The following is a 26,007-nucleotide window of genomic DNA, read 5'->3' as shown; positions in this document are numbered from 1 at the left end:
CCCCTTTCAAAGGCCAGAGAGCCTTTCGGGGTTCAGTGCTCCCCATCCCTGACACCCACTGTCCCAAAGAGGGATGCATAGTTCTCTACCTTACTATTGACAAGCCTTCAGAAGATGACCAAGGGTTATATGTACTAGGCTCAAGTACAAAACTTGGTAGAGGGGGAAGAAGGTGACAAAATGGGGAAATTTCGATTGAGAAATCTTGATTCCAGACGCATTTCTGAAACTGAAGAGATAGATGAAATAGGGATTTTTGTGTTACTCACCGTAAAATCCTTTTCTCCGAGACGCTCATTGGGGGACACAGGACAGTGGGTGTATGCTTCTGCCGCCAGGAGGCTGACACTAAGTAAACTTGAAAAAAAGTTAGCTCCTCCTCCATCGTATACACCCTGACACTGGCTACCAGAGACTCCAGTTTGGTGCAAAAAGCAGTAGGAGAACAAAAAACACACAAAATAATATAACAGCATAAATACAGAAACTTTATGTCTAGAAAAGATCCTACTGACTAATGTAATCAGATATAACCAAAGCAGCCATAAGGCTACCAGGGAGGGAGCTGTGTCCCCCAATGAGCGTCTCAGAGAAAAGGATTTTACGGTGAGTAACACAAAAATCCCTATTTCTCCTTCGCCTCATTGGGGGACACAGGACAGTGGGATGTCCTAAAGCAGTCCCTGGGTGGGAAAAATAACTCACCAGTCAAAGACATCCAGATGATGGTTGTCTATAAATGCGCCACTGCCGCTTGAAGAATCCTTCTACCCAGACTTGCATCTGCAGAGGTCTGGGAGTGGACATTATAATGTTTGACAAACGTATGCAGACTAGACCAGGTCACAGCTTTGCAAACCTGTTCTGCTGAGGCCTGGTGCCGAACGGCCCAGGAAGCCCCCACCGCTCTTGTTGAATGAGCCTTGATTCTGGCCGGAACCGTCATGCCCATGGTGTGATAAGCCTCCTGAATGGTCGCCCTTATCCACCTGGCCAGGGTAGATTTTGAAGCAGCGCATCCCTTCCTGCGACCCTGCGGAAGGACAAACAGAGCATCTGTCTGGCGAAAAGGAGCTGTTCGGGAAACGTACCTCCTCAATATCTTCATTGATGTGGAATGACGAAACAACCTTCGGCAAAAAGGACGGTGCTGGTCTGAGAACTACCTTGTCCTGATGAAACTGCAGAAAAGGGGAACGACAAGAAAGGGCTGCCAGCTCCGATACCCGTCTTATGGACGTTATGGCCACTAAAAACACGACTTTCCAAGAAAGAAACATCAAAGAAATATCTTGAAGAGGCTCAAAAGGAGCGTTCTGTAAAGCCCTTAAAACCAGATTAAGGTCCCAAGCTTCCAAAGGAGTCCTATAAGGAGGGACCTTATGAGCGACTCCCTGGAAAAAAGTCCTGACCTGACGATTCGTAGCAATCTTGCGCTGAAAAAGGACTGATAAAGCTGAAATCTGCCTTTTAAGAGTACTTGGAGCAAGCCCAGAATCCAGGCCTGCTTGAAGGAAGGCTAGAATGTTCGGAATGGAAAAATGCAGAGGAGGCAGCCCGCACTCTCTACACCAGGAAAGGAACACCTTCCAAGTGTGATAATAAATCTTGGCCGAGACGGGCTTACGTGCACTGATCATGGTATCCGCCACTTCTTGAGAAAACCCTGCCTGGGTTAAAACCCAAGATTCAACAGCCAGGCCGTCAAACGTAGGACCTCTGAGTTCTGGTGGTAGATCAGCCCTTGAGATAGAAGATCCGGCCGATCGGGGAGCCGCCAAGGAAACCCGGCAAGAAGTTGTACCAGGTCTGCATACCAGGTCCGTCGTGGCCAATCCGGGGCGATCAGGATGGCCGGTGCTCTCTCTGATTTGATTTTCTTGATTACCCTCGGGAGCAGTGCCAGAGGAGGGAACAGATAAGAGAGATGGAACTGGTTCCAAGACAATACCAGCGCATCCACGGCGATCGCGCGGGGGTCTCGGTACCGAGAGACAAAACTGGGCACCTTGGCATTCATCTTGGACGCCATTAGATCCACGTCCAGAGTCCCCCAAAGATGGCAAATCTGCAAAAATACCTCGGGATGGAGAGACCACTCCCCGGAGGCCAAACCCTGACGGCTTAGGAAATCTGCCGCCCAGTTTTCTTCCGCTGAAATTACAGAGTGATTCCTCTCTGCTCAGAGTAGGATTTGCTTTACCTCCCGCATGGCTGCCTTGCTGCGGGTGCCCCCCTGGTGATTTATGTAGGCTACCGCTGTGGCGTTGTCCGATTGAATTCGGACAGGGCGACCTGCCAGAAGATGGTGGAAATGTAACAAGGCTAGTCGAACTGCTCGAATCTCTAAGATATTGATGGGGAGGGCTGATTCCAGAGGAGACCAGAGCCCCTGAGCAGTGTGATGAAAGAATACTGCTCCCCAACCCAGGAGACTTGCATCTGTTGTGACCACTAGCCAATTGGTTGGGGGGGGAAGGGCTTCCCCCTGAGTAGAGATGAGCTGTTTAGCCACCAAGAGAGGGCCATCCTGGCCTGGAGAGACAACCAAAATCTGCGGTTGAGAGAGAGAGGATTTCTGTTCCACACTGATAGGATTGCTTGTTGGAGGGGTCAAAGATGAAGCTGCGCAAACGGAACCGCCTCTATAGTCGCAACCATCTTTCCTAACACCCTCATGCCAGACCGAATCGTATGAGGGCCTGGTTGTTGAAGATTCCTCACTTTCCGCCGAAGGGCTAGGACCTTGTCCTGGGGAAGGATTGATAGGGCTTGAGAGGTGTCGAAGATCATGCCTAAAAATGAGATCTTCCGGGACGGCTGTAGGGATGACTTCCTTAAATTCACCAGCCAACCTAGACGAGAAAGGGTGTCCAGAGTGAAGCCGACATTTTCCCTGCAAGATTGAAAAGTCGGTCCCTTGATCAGCAGATCGTCCAGGTATGGCAAGACAACTATACCTCGGGAGTGCAGAATGGAAACCACAGTAGACATGACTTTTGTGAACACCCTGGGAGCGGAGGCCAGCCCGAAGGGTAATGCCGTGAATTGAAAGTGTAGATTGTTTACGGCAAACCGGAGAAATCTTTGATGAGGTGGAAAGATGGGAATATGTAGATAAGCATCCTGAATGTCTAATGAGGCCAAAAACTCTCCCTTTTCCAAAGAGGCGAAGACTGACCGGAGAGACTCCATCCGAAAGTGACGAACGCGGACAAACCTGTTTAAGAATTTGAGATCTAGAATAGGCCTTACTGCTCCGTCCTTTTTGGGCACTACAAAAAGATTGGAATAAAAGCCCTGAAACCTTTCCTCCCTTGGAACAGGAGAAATGACACCGCTGATACGAAGGGACTCTACGGAATTGAACAGGCTTTGACGAAGAGACTTGGACCTGGGAAGACGGGATGGAAAGAACCGGGGAGGAGGCAGCTGAACCAGTTCTATTTTGTACCCTGATGATACGAGCTCTCCAACCCACTGGTCGTTGGTTACCTGAAGCCAGACCTGGCGAAATAAAAGTAGACGTCCGCCTACTCTGTTGGAGACACCCAGAGGGGGCCTCCAGTCACTTAGCCGAAAATCTTTGAGTCCTAGATCCTCTGGATCTTGTAGACTGGGGACGCATTCTTCCCCCCTGGCTGGCCGTATAAGGGGTCCGACCGTCTCGGTCCTGATTGGGTCGACCCTGCGCAGGAGAGCCTGATGCTGGGGCCCATCTAACGTAGCGAAAGGTTTTAAAACGGGCCTGAAATTGGCGACGAAAAGGCTGTCTAGACCTCTGCTGAGGAAGAAACTTACTCTTCCCTCCTGTGGAGTCAGAAATAAGCTGATCCAGCCTCTCTCCGAACAAACGACCACTCTGATACGGTAGGGATATAAGAGATTTTTTAGAGGTAGAATCAGCCCGCCAGGACCTTAACCAAAGGGCCCTTCTGATGGCAATAGCATTAGATGCAGCCGAAGAAGCACAATCTGCCGCATCTAAGGATGCGTTAATCAGATAACTACCAGCCATTGCTACCTGAGATGACACTTCTGCCAATTCTGGTGACAAATTACCTTCTTGGAGAGCCTTAGATAACGACTCTGACCAAGAAATCATAGCCCTGGCAACCCAAGTTGCTGCAAAGGAAGGAAAAAGTGCTGAACTTGAAGCCTCAAAGACGGAACGAGCCAAGCTCTCTATAAGACGATCCGTAGGATCCTTAATCGATGAGCCATTAGGGAGAGATAGCAACGTGTTAGAGGCTAAACGGGACACTGGAGGATCTACAGAAGGGTTTCCTGCCCAGTTACTACAAAGTTCCGCAGCAAAGGGATACCTGGCCTTCAGAGCTCTTTGCCCTGAAAAACACTTTTCCGGGTGCTCCCGATTGCGTTGAATCAGATCCTCAAACTCAGGGTGAGAGGAAAAAACCCTATGGGCCCGTTTAGCCCGCTTAAATGAGACCTTATGATCAGAGGAAGAGGCAAGCTCGTCCTCTATCCCTAAAGACTGATTGACAGCCTCAATAAGGCTATCTACCGACTCCTGAAAACCAGGTTTCTCAAAATTAAGAGACCCTTCTGACTCGTAATCAGTCTCAACTTCCCCGCTTTCTGCAGGGGAAGGAGAACGAGATACGGAACTCCAGGATGCGGAAGCACCTGAGTGCCTGGACGACGCTTTGCGAATCCGCTTTCCATGCGTCTGTCTAGAGTGAGCGCGGCCCCTGCAGGCCGAAGGCTCCTGAGACCCCGAGGCCCTCTCCGAGACAGGTGGACTACCGGCCCTGACTGCCGGGGTCTGCAGAGATTTGATTGCTTCAGTAAGGGACGCCATGGATTGAGACAAGGACGTGACCCATTCTGGCGGAGCTACCCCAGCATCTGCTTGAGGAACCGGAGCCGGAGAGACTACTGGAGAACTGGCAGGGGGGGCTCCTGGGCGCGTTCAGAGTCACAGGCCTCGCAGAGGCGATTACTTTGGGCGTGTGGGAAAGGGGCACGACAAGATACACAACCAGTAAAAAGAACCGTGTGAGTCTTAACCCTTCTAGACATAACGATCCGTAAAGCTATACCCAGGGCCAGAGACTGGGGCAAAAATAATGCTTCAGCCAGATGGAGGAAGAAGCACTTACCCCAGTCCTGTGTCCCCACGAGTACCGTGATAGATCCTGAAAGCACGATGCGGAGCCCAAAAGCGCTGTCTTATATGCACAGCAGGCCTTAGGGGGGAGGGACCGCCAAACGATGCTGCGGCCTGGAGCAGGCCCGAAGCCGGGGCCTCAATTTTTCCCCCCTTAGAGCGAGGAGAGCCGGAACCGGAAGTGACGCGCCGGAGGGGGCGGAGCCTCACAGCGCGGTCCGATGGCCGGAAGTGCCGGCTCCAGGAAGCTGCCCCACGCCCGAAGCAGCCAGGCAGGGCCGAAGCCTATGGGGGGACAGCGGCGCCGATCATACCCGCAGCGCCGCTCCTAACGCCGCCGGAGCACGCTGCAGCGTAGCTGCGCTGCAGCGCCACCGTCATAACGCCACAGCGCCGGACAACGCTGCAGCGCCGCAGACCCAACGCAGCAGCGCCGGATCACGCCGCAGCGCCGACTCACCAAGACGCCGGCCTCAGCAGCGCTGAAAAAAGGCACAGTACTCCCGGAGGACGCAGCAGCAGGTAATGCCAGGAGCCCCCCTTGTCATACTGCACTCATCGAGGGGTAGAACCAATGACGGTGCAGGAACCCTATCTCCATTATCCCCAGGATAAGGAGAGGGACCGTCCACCACCCCAGCTAACACCCGCAGAGGTGTAGAAATCAGGGGGGAACACACGGACATCTTACGGGCACCTGTACAGCCTGGAGTCTAGCTACCTCAGGGTGGTCAGGGCTAAGTCCGGTGAATAATCCCACGTAGCGGGGAAGGATACGTGGAGAAATATCGCACGTACTTGGCCGTTGATGGTTTGGGGAGATCGGACCCTCAAAAAGGTCCGTCGCCCCTTCAATCCAAAGATGTTGAAAAATCGGGTCCAACGATCCAGGATCCAGAGATGTGCCTCCTTGAGACACTAAGCATAAACTGGAGTCTCTGGTAGCCAGTGTCAGGGTGTATACGATGGAGGAGGAGCTAACTTTTTTTCAAGTTTACTTAGTGTCAGCCTCCTGGCGGCAGAAGCATACACCCACTATCCTGTGTCCCCCAATGAGGCGAAGGAGAAACAATACCAGGAGCCAAATTCCTATTAGAATTGACCTATGAGGATAAACTTGCCATAGAAACAGGATTCTCTGACTCCAATGTCTGGCTCGAGTGGGTAAGATACACTGTTACTAATGCGAATCACTCCTCATGTATAGCCTGTACCGCTGCCAGACCTCGTTTAGGCACAGTACCTTTCCCAATAGACCCAAGGGTAGATGAAAAGGGATTCTTGTGTGTCCTGTCCATGTACATGGATAACCAACCAGGTAACTCACATAAATGCCAAACTGTATTTCACTTACACCCACCTCACCAAAGTAACGAACCAACTGGCCATGGGATCACCCCTTATCCAGGGAACTACACCTGTTTTGAAAGGAAAGGTCCCAAACGACAGGTAAATAACTTGCCATCTAAATACTGTGATGACCAGATAATCCCGGTCCAGGAGGGCAGTCTATACAATGACTCTGTTGGTAGGTCAAATCTACCAATTGCCTGATGTATATTGGCTATGTGGGGACATGAAAATAGGGCCTAGACTTAATATCCCTTGGAAAGGACAGTGTGCTATGATATAAGCCCTTTTATATCTTTGATGCACCTTTTTTTTAAGCCTCCCAATAGCCACAATGTTATAGGAGTTATCAACAATAATATCAATGCTATTACAGTATATGCATTATGTAAAAATGGGGGGCAGGTCAGTGAGGGATCAGTGACCTGCCATAAGCCAATAAGATGAATATGTAATCAGAACCAAAGCAAAGAGAAAGGGCCACTCTACAAAAAACCGCACACCACAATGAAATATAAATATATAAAAGGTAAACTTTTATTGATACATAGTGTTAAAAACATCTAAAACATCCCCACAAAAACCCAAAGATCCTGCCAGACATATATTGAAGCCAAACACTGTATGATAACAGTAAATATAGCATAACTCCCAACCAAAAGTAACATGTGTAGCATAACCTGCTTTGGTGACTGAATCACTAGCTATACACCAGAGGTAATATATGAGTAATAGTGGATATAAGCCCATACGTCAGAGCCTAGTAACATACCCTCTGTCTAAGAAAAAGTTACAACCTGTATGCCAGATAAAGATGAGCGGACCAGGAAACGTGCAGAGCTGGTATAGGATCGTATGAAGTCCAGATGGCAAAAAAAGAGTTAAATCACCTAATGGCAGCGGTAATAGCAGAGGTATAGGCTCGTATGAAGTCCAGATGGCAGAAAAAGGGGTTAAATGACCTAGTGGCAACGGTAATAGCAGAGGTCCCAGTACGGAGATAAATTACCACTGGTGCCAATCTGAAGTATAGCGCCTGGGCCAGATATAAGACCCAAAAGATATCCAGGTGGTCACCGGGGAGAACAAAGGCGGCAGAGATCAGCGTGGGGAAAGACCCTACGCGTGTCGCCGTTACGTGATGAAGCCGTCCTTGTAACGGCGACACGCGTAGGGTCTTTCCCCACGCTGATCTCTGCCGCCTTTGTTCTCCCCGGTGACCACCTGGATATCTTTTGGGTCTTATATCTGGCCCAGGCGCTATACTTCAAATTGGCACCAGTGGTAATTTATCTCCGTACTGGGACCTCTGCTATTACCGTTGCCACTAGGTCATTTAACCCCTTTTTCTGCCATCTGGACTTCATACGAGCCTATACCTCTGCTATTACCGCTGCCATTAGGTGATTTAACTCTTTTTTTGCCATCTGGACTTCATACGATCCTATACCAGCTCTGCACGTTTCCTGGTCCGCTCATCTTTATCTGGCATACAGGTTGTAACTTTTTCTTAGACAGAGGGTATGTTACTAGGCTCTGACGTATGGGCTTATATCCACCATTACTCATATATTACCTCTGGTGTATAGCTAGTGATTCAGGTCACCAAAGCAGGTTATGCTACACATGTTACTTTTGGTTGGGAGTTATGCTATATTTACTGTTATCATACAGTGTTTGGCTTCAATATATGTCTGGCAGGATCTTTGGGTTTTTGTGGGGATGTTTTAGATGTTTTAACACTATGTATCAATAAAAGTTTACCTTTTAGGGTATGTTCACACATTCCTGATTTCCATCCTTTTTTTTCAGGACTGTTTTTTAACCCCTTACCGGCATCGGACGTACTATACCGTCCGATGCCGGCTCCCCTGCTTTGATGCAGGGCTCCGCGGTGAGCCCGCACCAAAGCCGGGACATGTCAGCTGTTTTGAACAGCTGACATGTGCCCGTAATAGGCGCGGGCAGAATCGCGATCTGCCCGCACCTATTAACTAGTTAAATGCCGCTGTCAAACGCAGACAGCGGCATTTAACTACCGCTTCCGGCCGGGCGGCCGGAAATGACGTCATCGCCGACCCCCGTCACATGTCCGGGGGTCGGCGATGCGTCTCCATTGTAGCCATAGAGGTCCTTGAGACCTCTATGGTTACTGATTGCCCGTCGCTGTGAGCGCCACCCTGTGGTCGGCGCTCACAGCACACGTGCAATTCTGCTACATAGCAGCGATCAGCAGATCGCTGCTATGTAGCAGAGCCGATCGGCTTGTGCCTGCTTCTAGCCTCTCATGGAGGCTATTGAAGCATGGCAAAAGTTAAAAAAAAAAGTTTAAAAAAATGTGAAAAAAATAAAAAAAACATAAAAGTTTAAATCACCCCCCTTTCGCCCCAATCAAAATAAATCAATAAAAAAAATATCAAATCTACGCATATTTGGTATCGCCGCGCTCAGAATTGCCCGATCTATCAAATAAAAAAAAGTATTAACCTGATCGCTAAACAGCGTAGCGGGAAAAAAACTCGAAACGCCAGAATTACGTTTTTTTGGTCGCCGCGACATTGCATTAAAATGCAATAACGGGCGATCAAAAGAACGTATCTGCACCGAAATGCTATCATTAAAAACGTCATCTCGGCACGCAAAAAATAAGCCCTCAACCGACCCCAGATCACGAAAAATGGAGACGCTACGAGTATCGGAAAATGGCGCAATTTTTTTTTTTTTTTTTTTAGCAAAGTTTGGAATTTTTTTTCACCACTTAGATAAAAAATAACCTAGTCATGTTTGGTGTCTATGAACTCGTAATGACCTGGAGAATCATAATGGCAGGTCATTTTTAGCATTTAGTGAACCTAGCAAAAAAGCCAAACAAAAAACCAATGTGGGATTGCACTTTTTTTGCAATTTCACCGCACTTGGAATTTTTTTCCCGTTTTCTAGTACACGACATGCTAAAACCAATGATGTCGTTCAAAAGTACAACTCGTCCCGCAAAAAATAAGCCCTCACATGGCCAAATTGACGGAAAAATAAAAAAGTTATGGCTCTGGGAAGGAGGGGAGCGAAAAACGAACACGGAAAAACGAAAAATCCCCTGGTCATGAAGGGGTTAAAAAACTGCAGCTCTTGGCAGAAAACGCCGGTCCTTTTTTTGGTCCTTTTTTGATGCGTTTTTTTATCCTTTTTTTGATCCTTTTTTTTATGCAGTTTTCTATGCAGAGTCTGTGTGTTTTCTAGGAAGTTTTTTAGGGTTAAAATGGCTGAAAATACCCTAACCCTACCCCTAACCCTAACCCTATTCTAACCTTAGTGGAAAAAAAAAAATTTCTTATTTTTTTTTTATTGTTCCTACCTATGGTAGTGACAAAGGGGGGGGGGGTGTCATTTACTATTTTTTTTTTATTTTGATCACTGAGATTTTGCAAGATGGCGGCGCCCAGGGAGAAGACGGCCGGACGGACACCGGGACGCCGGGTAAGTATAAGGGGGGGAGATTAGGGCACGGGGGGGGGGCATCAGAGCACGGGGGGGGGCATCAGAGCACGGGGGGGGGGGGGGCATCGGAGCACGGGGGGGTGGGGGGGAGCATCGGAGCACGGGGAGGGGCATCGGAGCATGGGGGGGTGGGATCGGGGCAGCCACACTCCGCCCACGCACTTCCGCCCGCTTCTCCGCACTTCCTGCTGCAGCGGTTCGGCACCACAAACCGCAATAAAACCCGCAGATATATTTTTGATCTGCGGGTTTTACTGCGGGTTTGACCTCACAATGGAGGTCAATGGGTGCCAAACCGCTGCGGCTCCGAAAAAAGAAGTGACATGGTACTTCTTTTTTACCGCGGCTATTCAGCGCGGCTTTTTTTCACGATTCCCGCATCATGTGCACAGTGGGTCCTGTTTTCCATAGGGTACAGTGTACTGTACCCTGCATGGAAAACAGCTGCGGAACCGCAGCGGCAAAAACGCTGCGGTTCCGCAGTAAAAAACGCACTGTGTGAACATGGCCTTATATATTTATATTTCATTGTCGTGTGCGGTTTTTTGTAGAGTGGCCCTTTCACTTTGCTTTGGTTCATGTTGTTTGTCACTTCTCCGCACCCCTTGTGTATATTGATTCATTACAGTGTAGTGCGCTGACATCTGCTTTTTGCACGAATATGTAATCAGAGCACCACATAAAGCCACATAAAGGATTAAAAACTATGTAATTTATGAGGTGGAGTGAATCCATGAAACCAGGGCTGGAGCCAACACATCTCAGCCATCAGCCACGCACAGCTCAGAGATATATCATGGCACTGGTGTGATGGGTTTATGGAGATTATCACAATCCTCCTGGAAGTTAGTCAGCTTTAATACAAAGTGAAAAGTCAGGATAAAGGGAAACTCTGTTATTGTCCAGAAATTCACACTTGGCCGCACTGCACATTTAATGTTGTCGATCTTAAAAGTGAAGTTTGGCCAGAAAGACGGGACCTGGTCTTGTAGGGATCATATGATCACATTCAGCAGCACAGAAGGGAGAGAAGGGAGATTCATCCGATAAGATCTCAGGGTTCTAGGAAGCCAACAGCATCATTACCCTCCGCTTTCTGTTACAGGACCATCATAATATTTTTCTTCAAGTGATTTTCTATCTTGTCAGCACATTCTACGTACGCTGTCATTTGGCTTTATAGTTCACAGATCTGGGCAGGTAACAGCGTCTCCTAAATCCAGGGGGGTTAGGTGGATCTACCAGGTTGTAAGATCTATAGAAAAGGGCTTTCAATGCCCAAAGTCATTAGAACAGTTTTGGGTGGAGGAGAATGTTGTGGTCTAGAGGTAAAATGGTGATCATGGTAATACGGCCGGACTACACCACCGATAAAGCAGCCACAGCCGGTGATGAGAAGAATCTGTGACTTCTCTGCATTTAGTGGTCACTACTCACCTGGGTAGCCATATGTAGGAATCTCCTCTTCATACCGCTCATCCCCCCTCACATATGTCTCTGTAGTATTAATATGGGTCAGATCTTCACCCTGAAACAAATATTGTAAAAGTCACCGACAGATGGAGAAGTCACATCTATGACCAGCTCTAATCCTGCCATCTCCACCGTTCTCATTACACAAGTATAAAACATATAATACTGGTGGATAAAACAACACTGAGCACAAGACCTTCACCGGCATCTACACATCATAGGGGAGATCTCCTGACACCTTCTCTCCATCTACCTGATGATCCTGAGGAGCATTGGGATCTTCTTGGTTACAGTCCTGTGGAGGAAGAGGACGGGGACATCTCTCTGGTGTTGTCCTCTTACTGGATAGATCTGGAGGAAACACATACAGGGAGTGAATTCATTCTTTACATACAGATAATTATAGGCCGTGTGTATTTAGTCCTGTCTATTACCTGGAGATGTGAGAGGCTGGGGAACCTCCATTATGACGTTCTTGTACAGATGTCTGTGTCCTTCTAAATACTCCCACTCCTCCATGGAGAAAAAGACAGCGACATCCTGACACCTTATAGGAACCTGACACATACAATGATACCGTCATCCCCCCGATCCCTTCATAGTGTTACTGTATAATGTCCCAGCATTCCCAGCACTGTCACCTCTCCAGTCAGCAGCTCAATCATCTTGTAGATGAGTTCTAGGATCTTCTGGTCATTGATGTCCTCATGGATCAGGGGGTGAGGTGGAGGCCTCGTGACTGGGCTCAGGGGTCTTCCCCATCCCTCAGACACAGGATCCTGACAGCGATCACTAGAGGTCTTCTTCACCACTGTGTAATCCTGGTAATGGAGAGACACATTAATAAATCTCACTACAGACATTTCCAGAGTCCTCACCTCTCCAGTTCTGTCCATCTGTTATTCCCATAGATAAGAATGATGTAATGTGACGTCATCAGAATCTCTCACCTCTCCAGTAAGCCGGAAGAGGATCTCTAGGGTGAGGTGTAATATCCTCTCCGCCATCTTGTCTCTGTCCATATCCATCTTTGATGGGTAAATCAGGAAAATTCTCTTTTGTGGAAGATCTTCACTGAGAGGATCCGATATTGTAGAGACCTGAATGAGAAGATGAGCCGATATAACATCATAAAAATCATGGGTAATATATGGGGCACACAGGTGACATTACTAATATACGGGGGCACATAGGGGACAGTACTAATATATGGGGGCACATAGTGGACATTACCAATATATGGGGCACATAGGGGACAGTACTAACACATGGGGGCACATATGGGACATTACTAATATATGAGGACACATAGGGGAGAGTACTAATATATGGGGGCACACAGGTGACATTACTAATATATGGGGGCACACAGGTGAAATTACTAATATGTACACAGGGGACATTACTAATATACTAACACATGGGGGCACATATGGGACATTACTAATATATGAGGACACATAGGGGAGAGTACTAATATATGGGGGCACACAGGTGACATTACTAATATATGGGGGCACACAGGTGACATTACTAATATATGAACACAGGGGACATTACTAATATACAAATATATGGGGGCACATAGGGGACAGTACTAATATATGGGGGGCACATAGGGGACAGTACTAATATATGGGGGCACATAGGGATCATTAGTAATATATGGGGGCACACAGGGGCCAGTAGTAATATATGGGGTCACACATGGGCCAGTAGTAATATATGGGGGCACACAGGGGGCATTATTAATATATGGGGGCACAGGGGACATTATTAATATATGGGGGCACACAGGGGCCAGTAGTAATATATGGGGTGACACATGGGCCAGTAGTAATATATGGGGGCACACATGGGGCCAGTAGTAATATATGGGGGCACACAGGGGCCAGTAGTAATATATGGGGCCACACAGGGGCCAGTAGTATTATATGGGGGGCACACGGGGGCCAGTAGTAATATATGGGGGCACACAGGGGGCATTATTAATATATGGGGGCACACAGGGGACATTATTAATATATTGGGGCACACAGGGGACATCTGACACCTTCTCTCCATCTAACTGATGATCCTGAGGAGAATTGGGATCTTCTTGCTTGCAGTCTTGTGAAAGAAGAGGACGGGGACATCTCTCAGGTGTTGTCCTCTTACTAGATAGATCTGGAGGAAACACATACAGGGAGTGAATTCATTCTTTACATACAGATAATTATAGGCTGCATGTACAGTGCTCAAAAAAATAAAGGGAACACTCAAATAACACATCCTAGATCTGAATGAATGATATATTCTCATTGAATACTTTGTTTTGTACAAAGTTGAATGTGATAACAACAAAATCACATAAAAATCATGAATGTAATTCAATTTATTAACCAATGGAGGCCTGGATTTGGAATGATACTCAAAATCAAAGTGGAAAATCAAATTACAGGCTGATCCAACTTCAGTGTAAATGTATCAAAACAAGGAAATTATGCTCAGTAGTGTGTGGCCTCCACGTGCCTGTATGACCTCCCTGCAATGCCTGGGCATGCTCCTAATGAGGCGGCGGATGGTCTCCTGAGGGATCTCCTCCCAGACCTGGACTAAAGCATCCGCCAACTCCAGGACAGTCTGTGGTGCAACGTGACTTTGGTGCGAGACATGATGTCCCAGATATGTTCAATCGAATTCAGGTCTAAGGAACCGACGGGCCAGTCCATAGCTTCAATACCTTCATCTTGCAGGAACTGCTGACACACTCCGGCCACATGAGGTCTGGCATTGTCCTGTATTAGGAGGAACCCAGGGCCAACTGCACCAGCATATGGTCGCACAAAGGGTCTGAGGATCTCATCTCGGTACCTAATGTGTTGTGAATTCTGTTATCGAACTCCCTCCTGTGGTCATGAATGGTACTTCGGCGAGTTCTGTCCATGGACTCCCTCTGGTGGCTGTGAGTGGAGCTGCTGCTTCTGAGGTTCCTTCCACAGGTGACGTAGTTTATTCTTTGGTTGGCTGCTCTATTTAACTCCACTCAGATTGTTACTCCATGCCATCTGTCAATGTTTTTGTACTGGTTCAGTTCGTTCTTGGATCTTTCTGGTGACCTGTCTACTCCAGCAGAAGCTAAGTCCCTGCTAGTTAATTATTTGTTCTTTGTTTTTAGTCCAGCTTGCTATCATGATTTTGCCTTGCTAGCTGGTAGCTCTGGGATGCAGAGTGGCACCTCCGCACCGTGAGTCGGTGCGGAGGTCTTTTTGCACACTCTGCGTGGTTATTTTGTAGTTTTTTGTGCTGACCGCAAAGATACCTTTCCTATCCTCAGTCTGTTTAGTAAGTCTGGCCTCCCTTTGCTGAAACCTATTTCATTTCTGTGTTTGTGACTTTCATCTTTACTCACAGTCAATATATGTGGGGGGCTGCCTTTTCCTTTGGGGAATTTCTCTGAGGCAAGTTAGGCTTTATTTTCTATCTTTAGGGCTAGTTAGCTCTTAGGCTGTGAAGAGGCGTCTAGGCAGAGTTAGGTACGCTCCACGGCTATTTTTAGTGTGTGTGATAGGATTAGGGGTTGCGGTCAGCAGAGCTCTCACTTCCCAGAGCTTGTCCTGTGTGAATTTTAACTATCAGGTCGTTCCGGGTGCTCCTAACCACCAGGTCCATAACACTAATGGCAGTCAGGCTACCTCTGGCGAGAACATGGAGGGCTGTGTGGCCCTCCAAAGAAATGCCAACCCACACCATTACTGACCCACTGCCAAACCGGTCATGCTGAAGGATGTTGCAGGTAGCAGACCACTCTACACGGTGCCTCCAGACTCTGTCACGCCTTTCACATGTGCTCAGTGTGAACCTGCTTTCATCTGTGAAGAGCACAGGGTGCCAGTGGCGAATTTGCCAATCCTGGTGTTCTGTGGCAAATGCCAAGCATCCTGCACTGTGTTGGGCTGTCAGCACAACCTCCATCTGTGGACATCGGGCACACAGACCATCCTCATGGAGTCGGTTTCTAACCGTTTGTGCAGATACATGCACATTTGTGGCCTCCTGAAGGTAATTTTGCAGGGCTCTGGCAGTGCTCCCCTTGTTCCTCGTTGCACAAAGGCTGAGGTAGCGGTCCTGCTGCTGGGTTGTTGCCCTCCTACGGCCCCCTCCACGTCTTCTGGTAGCGCCTCCAGCCTCTGGACACTACACTTACAGACAAAGCAAACCTTCTTGCCACAACTCGCATTGATGTGCCATCCTGGATGAGCTGCACTACCTGAGACACTTGTGTGGATTGTAGAGTCCCTCTCATGCTACCACGAGTGTGAAAGCACAACCAACATTCAAAAGTGACCAAAACATCAACCAGAAAGCATTGGTACTGAGACGTGGTCTGTGGTCCCCACCTTCAGAACCACTCCTTTATAGGGGGTGTCTTGCCAATTGCCAATAATTTCCATCTGATGTCTATTCCATTTGCACAACAGCATGTGAAATTGACTGTCAAACAGTGTTGCTTCCTAAGTGGATAGTATGATTTCACAGAAGTTTGATTTACTTGAAGTTATATTCTGTTAAATGTTCCCTTTATTTTTTTGAGCAGTGTATTTAGCCCTGTCCTATTACCTGAAGATGTGAGGGGCTGGGGAACCTCCATTATGACGTTCTTGTATAGATACTCCCACTCGTCCATGGAGAAATAGACCGCGACATCCTGACACCTTACAAGAACCTGACACATACGATGATACCGTCATCCCCCGATCCCTTCATAGTGTTACTGTATAATGTCCCAGCATTCCCAGCAGTCTCACCTCTCCAGTCAGCAGCTCAATCATCTTATAGATGAGTTCTAGGATCTTCTGGTCATTGATGTCCTCATGGATCAGGGGGTGAGGTGGAGGCCTCGTGATTGGGCTCAGGGGTCTTCCCCATTCCTCAGACACAGGGTCCTGACAGCGATCGCTAGAGGTCTTCTTCACCACTGTGTAATCCTGGTAATGGAGAGACACATTAATAAATCTCACTACAGACATTTCCAGAGTCCTCACCTCTCCAGTTCTGTCCATCTGTTATTTCCATAGATAAGAATGATGTAATGTGACGTCATCAGAATCTCTCACCTCTCCATTAAGCCGGAAGAGGATCTCTAGGGTGAGGTGTAATATCCTCTCCGCCATCTTGGCTCTTTCTATATGCATCTTCTTTGGGTAAATCAGGACAATTTTCTTTTGTAGAAGATCTTCACTGAGAGGATCCGATATTGTAGAGACCTGAATGAGAAGATGAGCTAATGTAACATCATAAGAATCCTGTGTAATAATACAATTACTGGAGATAATAAGGGAAAAATATGAGGAGATTTATTATTTACAGTATTTAGTTTCCTTCTTTACATCTACTAATAAATCCTATATATTTAGGCCACAGACAACAAGCAGTTTCTTCCTCGGAGTCGGCAGCTGAATACGTTTCTCATAGACTCATCTTCCATAACGCTAATTCTCATTATAGGGTCGTTATATAGGGTCCCCTTATATTTAATAACCAGCAAAGGCTATGCAGACAGCTGTGGGTCGCTATTAATAGCCTCGGAAGGGGCCATGGTTATTGGCCCCCCAGGCTAAAAACATTAGCTCTTAGCCACCCCGGAAAAGGCACATGTCTAAGATGCACCAATTCTGGCACTTAGCCTCTCTCTTCATACTTACCCTTTAGCGGTGGCAAGTGGGCAAAGGTTGGGGAGGTTTGTGTCACCTTTTTATTGTCCAATGACATCAAGCCCAGAGGTTAGTAATGGAGAGGCATCAATAAGACGCCCCCATTACTAACCCCATAATCAGATTGTAAGAAAACACAAGACCCCCAGAAAAAAGTCCTTTAATTGAAAGAATGACACAGACTCCTTTAATAATCTCAGTTAAACCATACTTACGACCTCGCCTAATTCCACCGAAGCCCGCAATCTCCTGTAATAAACCAAAAACAATAAAAACAACAATATTCCTCTTCTCCATCATTCTGTCCCACGCTGTAATCCATGTCTGGGGGAGAAATATTTTCCAACCTGGACGGTGCCAAGATGTGACCGTACAGGCTGAGAACCACTGGTGAATGAGCTGCTGCGAGCGCAGCGTCTGTGTCTAGCGGTGACATCACTGACCTTCCTTTCCCAGCCGGGCTGAACTGCGGTGACCTCAGTGAGAAACCCCACTTGCACTGTGAGAAAGTAGCACAGTGCAGAGGCGAGTTCACCGGTAGAATTATTAAAAAATACAGTGTGGGGACCCCTCTATTCTTGATAACTAGCCTTGCTGAAGCTGACAGTTGAGGGTTGGAGCCTCCAGCTGTGAGTTTTGCCTGGCTTGTTATCAGAAATAGGGGGAACCCACGCAGGTTTTTTTTTAAATTATGTATTTACCGCACAGAAGCAGCTGATGAGTACTCCTATCATCCACTCTTGCTCTCACTGTTATTAGCAGGTGTCGGATGATGGGAGCAGTTGTCCCATCAGCTGACACCAGTGACCGGAGGTAACCTGTATACCTCCGATCACAGCTGAGCGCTGCCGCTGTCTTTTGACAGTGGGGGAACTGCGGCTCTCTGACCGGCGGGGATGGTTTCACCGCCGTTAAGAAGCAGTGTTAGCCGTGCTGTCATGCATATGACAGAATGTCCAACACTGTATTGCCGAGTCCCCCATTCAAGTGAAAGGGGTTTGGGTCCACTCTGCTCAATGACAGGCTGCATGGACGCATCATGCAGCCTGCCATCTAGAGGTAGCAGAGCCGAGTGTGAGGACACATCCGGCTGTCCTTCACTTTTCTGCTGGAAATGCGCTGCAAAAAAAGTGAATCTTCAGCATTTTTTTACCATCCATCCAAGTCAATGGGTGAAAAATGCTGCAAAAACTCTGAAAGAAGTGACATGCTCTATGTCAAAAGCACGCTGCAAAGCACAAAATCCTGATGACAAAAAAAACAATGTGTGTGTATTAGATTTCTGAAATATCATAGACTTTGCTGGTAATGGAAAAAGCAGATGAAAATTAGCATATAAAAATGCAGCAAAAACGCCCAGTGTGAACATACCCGTGAGAGCAGGAGCAGATGATGGGCGGTATTCATAAGCTGCTCTTGTGCTGTAAATAAATAATAAAAAAAGGTATGGGTTCCCCCCTATTTTTGATAATCAGCCAGGCAAAACTCACAGCTGGGGTCTGCAAACCTCAGCTGTCAGCTTCAGCAAGGTTGGTTATCAAGAATAAAGGGGTCCCCACGATCTTTTTTAAATTATTTAAATAATTTTAAAAAATGGCATGGGGTCCACCCATTTTGTGACCACCAGCCTTTCTAAAGCTGACAGCTGGGGGCTGGTATTCTCAGGCTGCTAAGGGGCCATGGATATTGACCCCCAAGCCAAACAATAGCAGACCGCAGCTGCCCAGAAAAGGCACATCTATTAGATGCGCCAATTCTGGTGCTTTGCCAGGCTCTTCCCATTTGCCCTGTAGCGGTGGCAAGAGGGGTTCAAATTTGTCTAGTTGATGTCACCTTTGTGTTGTCAGGTGACATCAAGCCCACGGCTTAATAATGGAGAGTAAGACACCTATCCATTACTAATCCTATAGTTATATGGTAAATAAAGACACAGCAAGAATAAAGTGAATTGAAAAAAATGACACAGACTCCTTTAATAATCTCAATTAAACCATACTTACGACCTCGCCTAATTCCACCAAATCCCTCGATCTACTGTACTAAAACTAAAATAAAAAAAACAACAATATACCATACCTGTCTGTCGTTCTGTCCCACGCCATAATCCATGTCTGGGGGAGAAATAGTTTTCAAACTGGACGGTGCCAAGATGTGACCGTCCAGGCTGAGAACCACTGGTGAATGAGCTGCTGGGAACACAGCGTCAGTGACTAGCGGTGACATCACTGAGGCTGCGTTCCCAGCTGGGCTGAACTGCGGTGACCTCAGTGAGATCCCCGCTAGCACCATGAGAAAGTCGCACGGTGCAGAGGCGAGCTGAAATTCACCGCATTGAAATTCTCCCGTGAACTCGCCTCTGCACCGTGCGACTTTCTCACGGTGTTAGCGGGGATCTCACAGAGCCCACGCCATTTTTTTCAGAAAAATTATCGCTTATTAATTAAATACATGTACAGTAAGCTGCACACACTGTACTAATTGTATTTGTCACTGACATCTATATATCTATCTATTCTGTTTGTATTTACTGTATGTAATCCATGTCTTCTATCCTGTCGCATCCTGTAGTGATTTTACAGTACCACGGCTTCAGAATTACAGACTTTTCTTTTTCTATGTAACATATTTATACACTGTCACTGAAATCTATAAAGAAAACTTCCTTCTCACCCCCAATGGGGGTGGCATTTTTTGCCCTTTCTCATTCTCGGGTCATTTTTTGCCCTTTCTCATTCTCGGGTCCTCTACCAGAGACCTGGGAGTCTGAGGGTTCTTGCGCAGGATCTTAGTTGTTCCCAGGATTGCGCTTTTCTGGTAAGAGAGCTCAGATGTTGCTCCTGGGATCTCTTGTAGCCATTCTTCCCACTTAGCGGTCACTGCTCCAAGTGCTCCTATCACCACTGGAATCACTGTTGCCTTCACCTTCCACATCTTCTCCAGTTCTCCTTTGAGGCCTTGGTATTTCTCCAGCTTCTCATATTCCTTCTTTCTGATGTTGCTGTCACTTAGCACTACCACATCTATTATCACTGCTGTTTTCTGATCCTTGTCTACTATCACAATGTCTGGTTGGTTAGCCAACACCTGCCATCTGGATCTTGAAGTCCCACAGGATTTTAGCCCTTTCATTGTCCACCACTTTTTCTGGGGTCTCCCATCTGGACTTAGGGGGAATTAGCCCATATGCTGTGCAGATGTTCCTGTATAGAATTCCCACTACTTGGTTGTGGCGTTCAGTATATGCTGTTCCTGCTTGCATTTTGCATCCTGCCACTATGAGTTAGATGGTTTCTGAGGTTTCTTTGCATAGTTTGCACCTTGGGTCTTGTGATTCCTGCATCTATGGATGTGGTACTTAGTATTTGCTCTTGTGCTACTATGATTAGTGCCTCTGTGCGGTCTCGGAGTCCAGCTTTCTCCAGCCATTGGTAGGATTTCTCTATGTCAGCCACCTCCATTATCAGTCGATGGTACAGCCCATGCAGCGGCTTCTCTTGCCATGGCGGTTCATGTTCCTGTTCTTCCTTCTAGACCTGTTGTTGTTGCTGCCTTAGGCTTTCTCTCAGCATCTCATATTTTGGTGACATTTTCTGATGTTTTCCTGGATACTCCTTGTTTCATCCGTGATGGTGGCTTGGATGTTTATCAAGCCTCGACCACCCTCCTTTCTGTTGGTATACAATCTTTGGGTGTTAGACTTAGGGTGGAGACCTCCCTGCATTGTGAGGAGCTTTTGTGTTTTCACATCTGCAGCTTCCATCTCTTCTTTTGGCCAGCACACTATGCCAGCAGGGTATCTGATAACTAGCAGGGCATTTGTATTGATGGATTTTATTCTTCCCATTGAGCTGGTTCTTCAAGACCTGTCTTACCCTTTGATGGTATTTGGATGTTGCTGCTTTCCTTGCGTCCTCATCATGGTTACTATATCCCTGTGCAATGCCGAGATACTTGTAGCATGTCTATACATCTGCTATATGCCCTACTGGTAATTACACTCCATCAGTCTTAACTATCTTGTCTCTCTTTATTACAAACCAGCCGCACTTCTCCAGTATGAAGGACATCCCGATGTCTTCACTGTAGATCCTTGTCAGGTGGATCAGTGAATTGATGTCTCATTCGTTTTTCGCATACAGCTTGATGTCATCCATGTAGAGGAGGTGGCTGATGGGGCTTCCACTCTTGAACTTGTATCCATAGCCAGACTCTGTAATTATCTGACTGAGGAGGTTCAAGCCTATGCAGAACAGCAATGGGGACAGTGCACCACCTTTCTATATGCCGCATTTGATGGTCTCTTGTGCTAGTTGTCTTGAGTTGACTTCCAATGTTGTTCTCCATAGCCCCAGTGAGTTTCTGAAGAAGGTTCTTAATTTCCTGTTGACATTGTACAGAGCCAAGCATTCACAGATCCATGTGTGTGGCATTGAGTCATAGGCTTTCCTGTAGTCAATCCAGGCTGTGCTGAGATTGGTCTGTCTGGATCTTGAGTCTTAAGCAACTGCTCTAGGAGCTGGTGCTTAGAGCCTCTGGTGTCAGTCCCAATGCCTTTCTGAGCTGGATTTATGTACTGGTTTATATGGTTCTGTAGCTTGGTGGATATGATGCCTGGTAGAACTTTCCTTGTTGTTGTAAGGCAGGTTATTGGGCAGTAGTTGGATGGAACTGTTCCTGTGTGAGGATCCTTCATGATCAGCACTGTTCTTCCTTGTGTTAGCCAAGCTGGGTGGTGGCCTGCTTCTAGCAGTTGGTTCATCTGCTTTGCCATGCGTTCATGTACCGCTGTGAATTTCTTTAGCTAGTAGGTGAGGATCATGTCTGGGCCAGGTGCTGTCCAGCTCTTCATGTTCTTGATCCACTGTTGGATGTCTGTTTCTGTAATGGTGACTGGTTCTTGCTCTAGGTGGTTGCTGTGTTTCTTTCTCAGATATTTCAGCCACATTGCCTGTTGTTGTGTTTTTTCCTTCTCCCATATATTCCCCCAGTATTGTTCAGTATCTGCTATTGGTGGAGTTGCTGCCTTTGTGCTGTTCCTCTGTAGTTGGGAGTACACTTTGGATGGTTCTTTGGAGAACAGGGCATTTATCTTCTTGGCCTCAGCTTCTCAAATGTATCTCTCCCTAGTCTTGCAGCGAGTGCTGTGAGCCTTTGTTTAGCAGTCTCTTCAGTTGTGGTCAGGCTTTGTACTTGTCCAGCTTGGTCTTATTCTTGATCTTTACACACTTCTGTATTTCTGATAGTTGGCTGACTTTCCTTCGTGTCACTTTGATCTTTGCCTACAGTCTTCTTTTCCAAGGGGAGCACATACTTCTGTTGTTCTTGCTGGTTGTACAGCCAAGCATTTCCATGATTGCTGAGGCAGTAGCATAGATCAGGTTATTAGTCTGAGTTATGGTGGTGGTAGGTACTGATGCAAGAGCTGTTCTATTGGCATCCTCTAGCATACTGTTTGTTGGGCTTTCTTTGCTGAGCCTTGGCAGTTGATCTCTGGTATTGATGGTATTTAGTTTATCTAAGATCTTCTGTTTCAGATGAGCTGCAGTGCTCTCTAGTTGCAGGGTTGGATCAGGATCTTCAGGGGGTTGCACATGTTTCTTCCAGGTCTTCATGTGGGGTGGATCTGCAGTGCACTCGATCCATCTCAAGTTGTGATAATAGCTTTCTCTTTATGATATTGAAACGTTGGGTGACTAGTTGTTTCTCAGTGAACATGCAGGTCTTTTCCTCATACGCTTCATATATCCTCTCTCATTTGGTCTCCTGTTATAATAGCATTTCATCAGATCCAGGTTCTCTTGCCTTGTCCATGTATGGTTTGGTCCAGTAGCCCATTTATCATCAGATTGTCCTGGTTCCTCGACATCTGACGTGGACCTTGTTAATCCAGGAGACGTCTGAGCCGCCATAACTCTCTTTGCTCTTGACACTCTCGTTTATTGAGGTAGGCGCCATAGTGTTATGGACCACTACTGGTATATTATGTCCAACAGGGCAGAGCCAGGATTTGAAACCCAGTCTCCCACATTGGTGGCTGTTTTTTTACTAAACGTGGCACATGTATTGCTGGCCTCTATTATGTCTTTTACCAAATGTTACCGACTTTTTCTGATCTTAAGAAAAATGCTTGTGTTACCGATCATGAATCCGAATGTACCATGTTTGTGCCGAATTTATGTTTGGCGATCGTTTTCCAAACATATTCGCTCATCTCTAATTATGACCAAGACAACCTGCTACACAAAATAAAAAACCCCACTCAGTATGGAGGCATTTACAGTCCACCACAACCCCAGTATAATAGCCCCTACCAGCCACACATTCAGTATGAGAGTCCCAACATCTCTTCTTTTAATATGATGCCCCCACAATTCTTGATATTAGAAAAAAAAACCCACACACTCTGCTCAGCCAACTTTTTCCTGAGGAGCGCTGCTCTGGTTTGTGCGGTGTGAGTACTGAGGCTCCGCACTACAGGTGTGATGTAGTGACGTCATTGTGCCTGCAGTGCACGGAGTCTCAGACTCAGAAGTGAAGGCTGAATGGTGGATCAAGAGCTTTCCACTCCCTGATTCACTAATCTATTCAGCGGTATCACCGTCATCGGAAGGAGAGGATGACCAATACCACACCCCACCGAGCCCTGTCAATTCATAGGCATCATAGCAACTGAGTGGGCTACCTTTATGGATGATACACTCCTGCCTATCCAACTAACGTATGGTAAATATCTCATAGATCCTGGGTTCATTAGTATTTGCACCAAGAATGAGGCTAAGTGAGTATTTATTAATTGTCGGAGGTAGTCAGTGAGGTGGATGGTACCATATTGTGCATGTAGGGGCAGTACTGTGGGAACATTAAAAAGTGGAGGGACGGCAGTACTGTGGGGACACACTGTGTGTGAGGGGGATGCCAGTCCTGTGGAAACATTATCCCGTGTCTGTGGGAAGCCACTATTGTGGGAACAAAATACTGTATGTGGGGTATGGCGGTACTGTAGGAACATTATACTGTGCGTGGGGGTATGGCGGTACTATGAGAAGATTACACTGTGTGTGGTGGGTTTGGGGTACTGTAGGAACATTATACTGTGTGTGGGGGTATGGTGGTACTATGAGAAGATTATACTGTGTGTGGGGGTATGGCGGTACTATGAGAACATTATACTGTGTGTGGGGGTAAGCCGGTACTGTAGGAACATTATACTGTGCGTGGGGGTATGGCGGTACTATGAGAAGATTACACTGTGTGTGGTGGGTTGGAGGTACTGTAGGAACATTATACTGTGTGTGGGGGTATGGTGGTACTATGAGATTATACTGTGTGTGGGGGTATGACGGTACTATGAGAACATTATACTGTGTGTGGGGTTATGGCGATACTATGAGAACATTATACTGTGTGTGGGGGTATGGCGGTAATATGAGAACATTATACTGTGTGTGGTGGTATGGAGGTACTGTAGGAACATTATAGTGTGTGGGGGTATGGCGGTACTATGAGAAGATTATACTGTATGTGGTGGAATGGCAATACTGTAGGAACATTATACTGTGTGGGGGGGTATGGCGGTACTATGAGAACATTACACTGTGTGGTGGTGGTACTATGAGAAGATTATACTGTGTGGGTGTATGGGTACTATGAAAACATTATAATGTGTGGGGGTATGGCGGTACTATGAAAAGATCATACTGTGTGTGGGGGTATGGCGGTACTATGAGAACATAATACTATGTGGGGTTATGGCGGTACTATGAGAAGATTATACTGTGTGTGGGGGTATGGCGGTACTATGAGAAAATTATACTGTGTGTGGGGATATGGCGGTACTGTAGGAACATTATACTGTGTGTGGGGGTATGGTGGTACTATGAGAACATTATACTGTGTGGGGGTATAGCGGTTCTATGAGAACATTATACTTTGTGGGGGGGGTATGGCGGTAGTGTGAAAATACCTTTTTTACGAGAGATGCCAGTACTGTGGAAACATTATACTGTGTGAGCGCCATCGTATATATTACATAAGGGGTGTAAAAAGGAGAGTCATAAAAAAGACTCCTCGGGGCTGTGCTGCATTTGTACAAAAAGACTGCTATCTGCCGTCCAGACGGGACCATGTGACATCAATGGGAAGAGGGAGGGTTTCCGGAGGGAAGAGTCTAGAGGGTGCACCTGGTCAGGAGACCTTGATGACACAGTTACTGATATTATAAAGGCCGGAGCCCCAAAGGCAGAACAGATTTGGTGCCAAGCAAAGGAAAGGGGTGCGGGGAAGAATCTGAGGTACCAGCTGATGGTAAAGTGCCCGAGGCAGCTGGGTGTGGGGCAGAACCCTGCTTACAGGGCATAATGGGGGCATTACACTGTGTGGGGCCAAGAAAGGGGCCCTGTACTAGGAGAACAATCCGCTCCCTCACTTCCTGTCCTCCATAGTTGGCTCGTATGTATCTATTACAGGAAACAGAACAACAACGTTATGATTCTTATAAAGTGGCAACAACAACCCCAAAAGAGTCTTAGTGCAGAAGGGGTTAATGTCCCCGCGCTCAGTAATGGGGAATCTCCACATACCTCCACCTGCAGAGCCGCACTCCACATATATGGCTGCTCTGTGCGCACAGGACCTGTGATGAGGTCACAGGAGGGAGGAGTCAGGGGTCACGTGATCCGCAGTGAAGACGCTACATGGAGACTTCTCCTCAGTCAGTGACATTTCCGCCATTATTCGCCCTCACTACTGGCACAATTACCTCGCGCCGCCTTTTCTACACAATGTTATGTGTGGAATGTAACGTGTGATTTCTCTGGAGACAAATAAACCCCACACATGAGGGAATTATTACCGGTTACCGGA

At 47.1% G+C, this 26,007-nt stretch overlaps 1 protein-coding gene across 1 annotated transcript in view; it reads right to left on the bottom strand.

The window, feature by feature from the left end:
• Window positions 1-25,764, bottom strand: part of LOC138662998 (zinc finger protein 665-like) — a 58,416-nt gene extending 32,652 nt beyond the window's left edge. The window contains exons 1-10 of the mRNA XM_069749037.1: window positions 25,725-25,764; window positions 16,549-16,698; window positions 16,240-16,419; window positions 16,052-16,157; window positions 13,506-13,618; window positions 12,403-12,552; window positions 12,094-12,273; window positions 11,887-12,010; window positions 11,706-11,803; window positions 11,417-11,507 (exon numbers count right to left, since the gene is read on the bottom strand). Of these exons, the coding sequence (XP_069605138.1) occupies window positions 11,417-11,507; window positions 11,706-11,803; window positions 11,887-12,010; window positions 12,094-12,273; window positions 12,403-12,552; window positions 13,506-13,618; window positions 16,052-16,157; window positions 16,240-16,419; window positions 16,549-16,698; window positions 25,725-25,751 (1,219 nt within the window). The 5' untranslated portion in view covers window positions 25,752-25,764. The remainder of the gene's footprint in view (window positions 1-11,416; window positions 11,508-11,705; window positions 11,804-11,886; window positions 12,011-12,093; window positions 12,274-12,402; window positions 12,553-13,505; window positions 13,619-16,051; window positions 16,158-16,239; window positions 16,420-16,548; window positions 16,699-25,724) is intronic.
• Window positions 25,765-26,007: the final 243 nt, after the last annotated feature.

This window comes from Ranitomeya imitator, chromosome 2 (genome assembly GCF_032444005.1).
Source record: "Ranitomeya imitator isolate aRanImi1 chromosome 2, aRanImi1.pri, whole genome shotgun sequence".
In the NCBI taxonomy this organism is placed as follows: domain Eukaryota; kingdom Metazoa; phylum Chordata; class Amphibia; order Anura; family Dendrobatidae; genus Ranitomeya; species Ranitomeya imitator.
The sequence above is the reverse complement of the archived record's forward strand: the minus strand, read 5'-3'. Positions and strand labels throughout refer to the sequence as shown.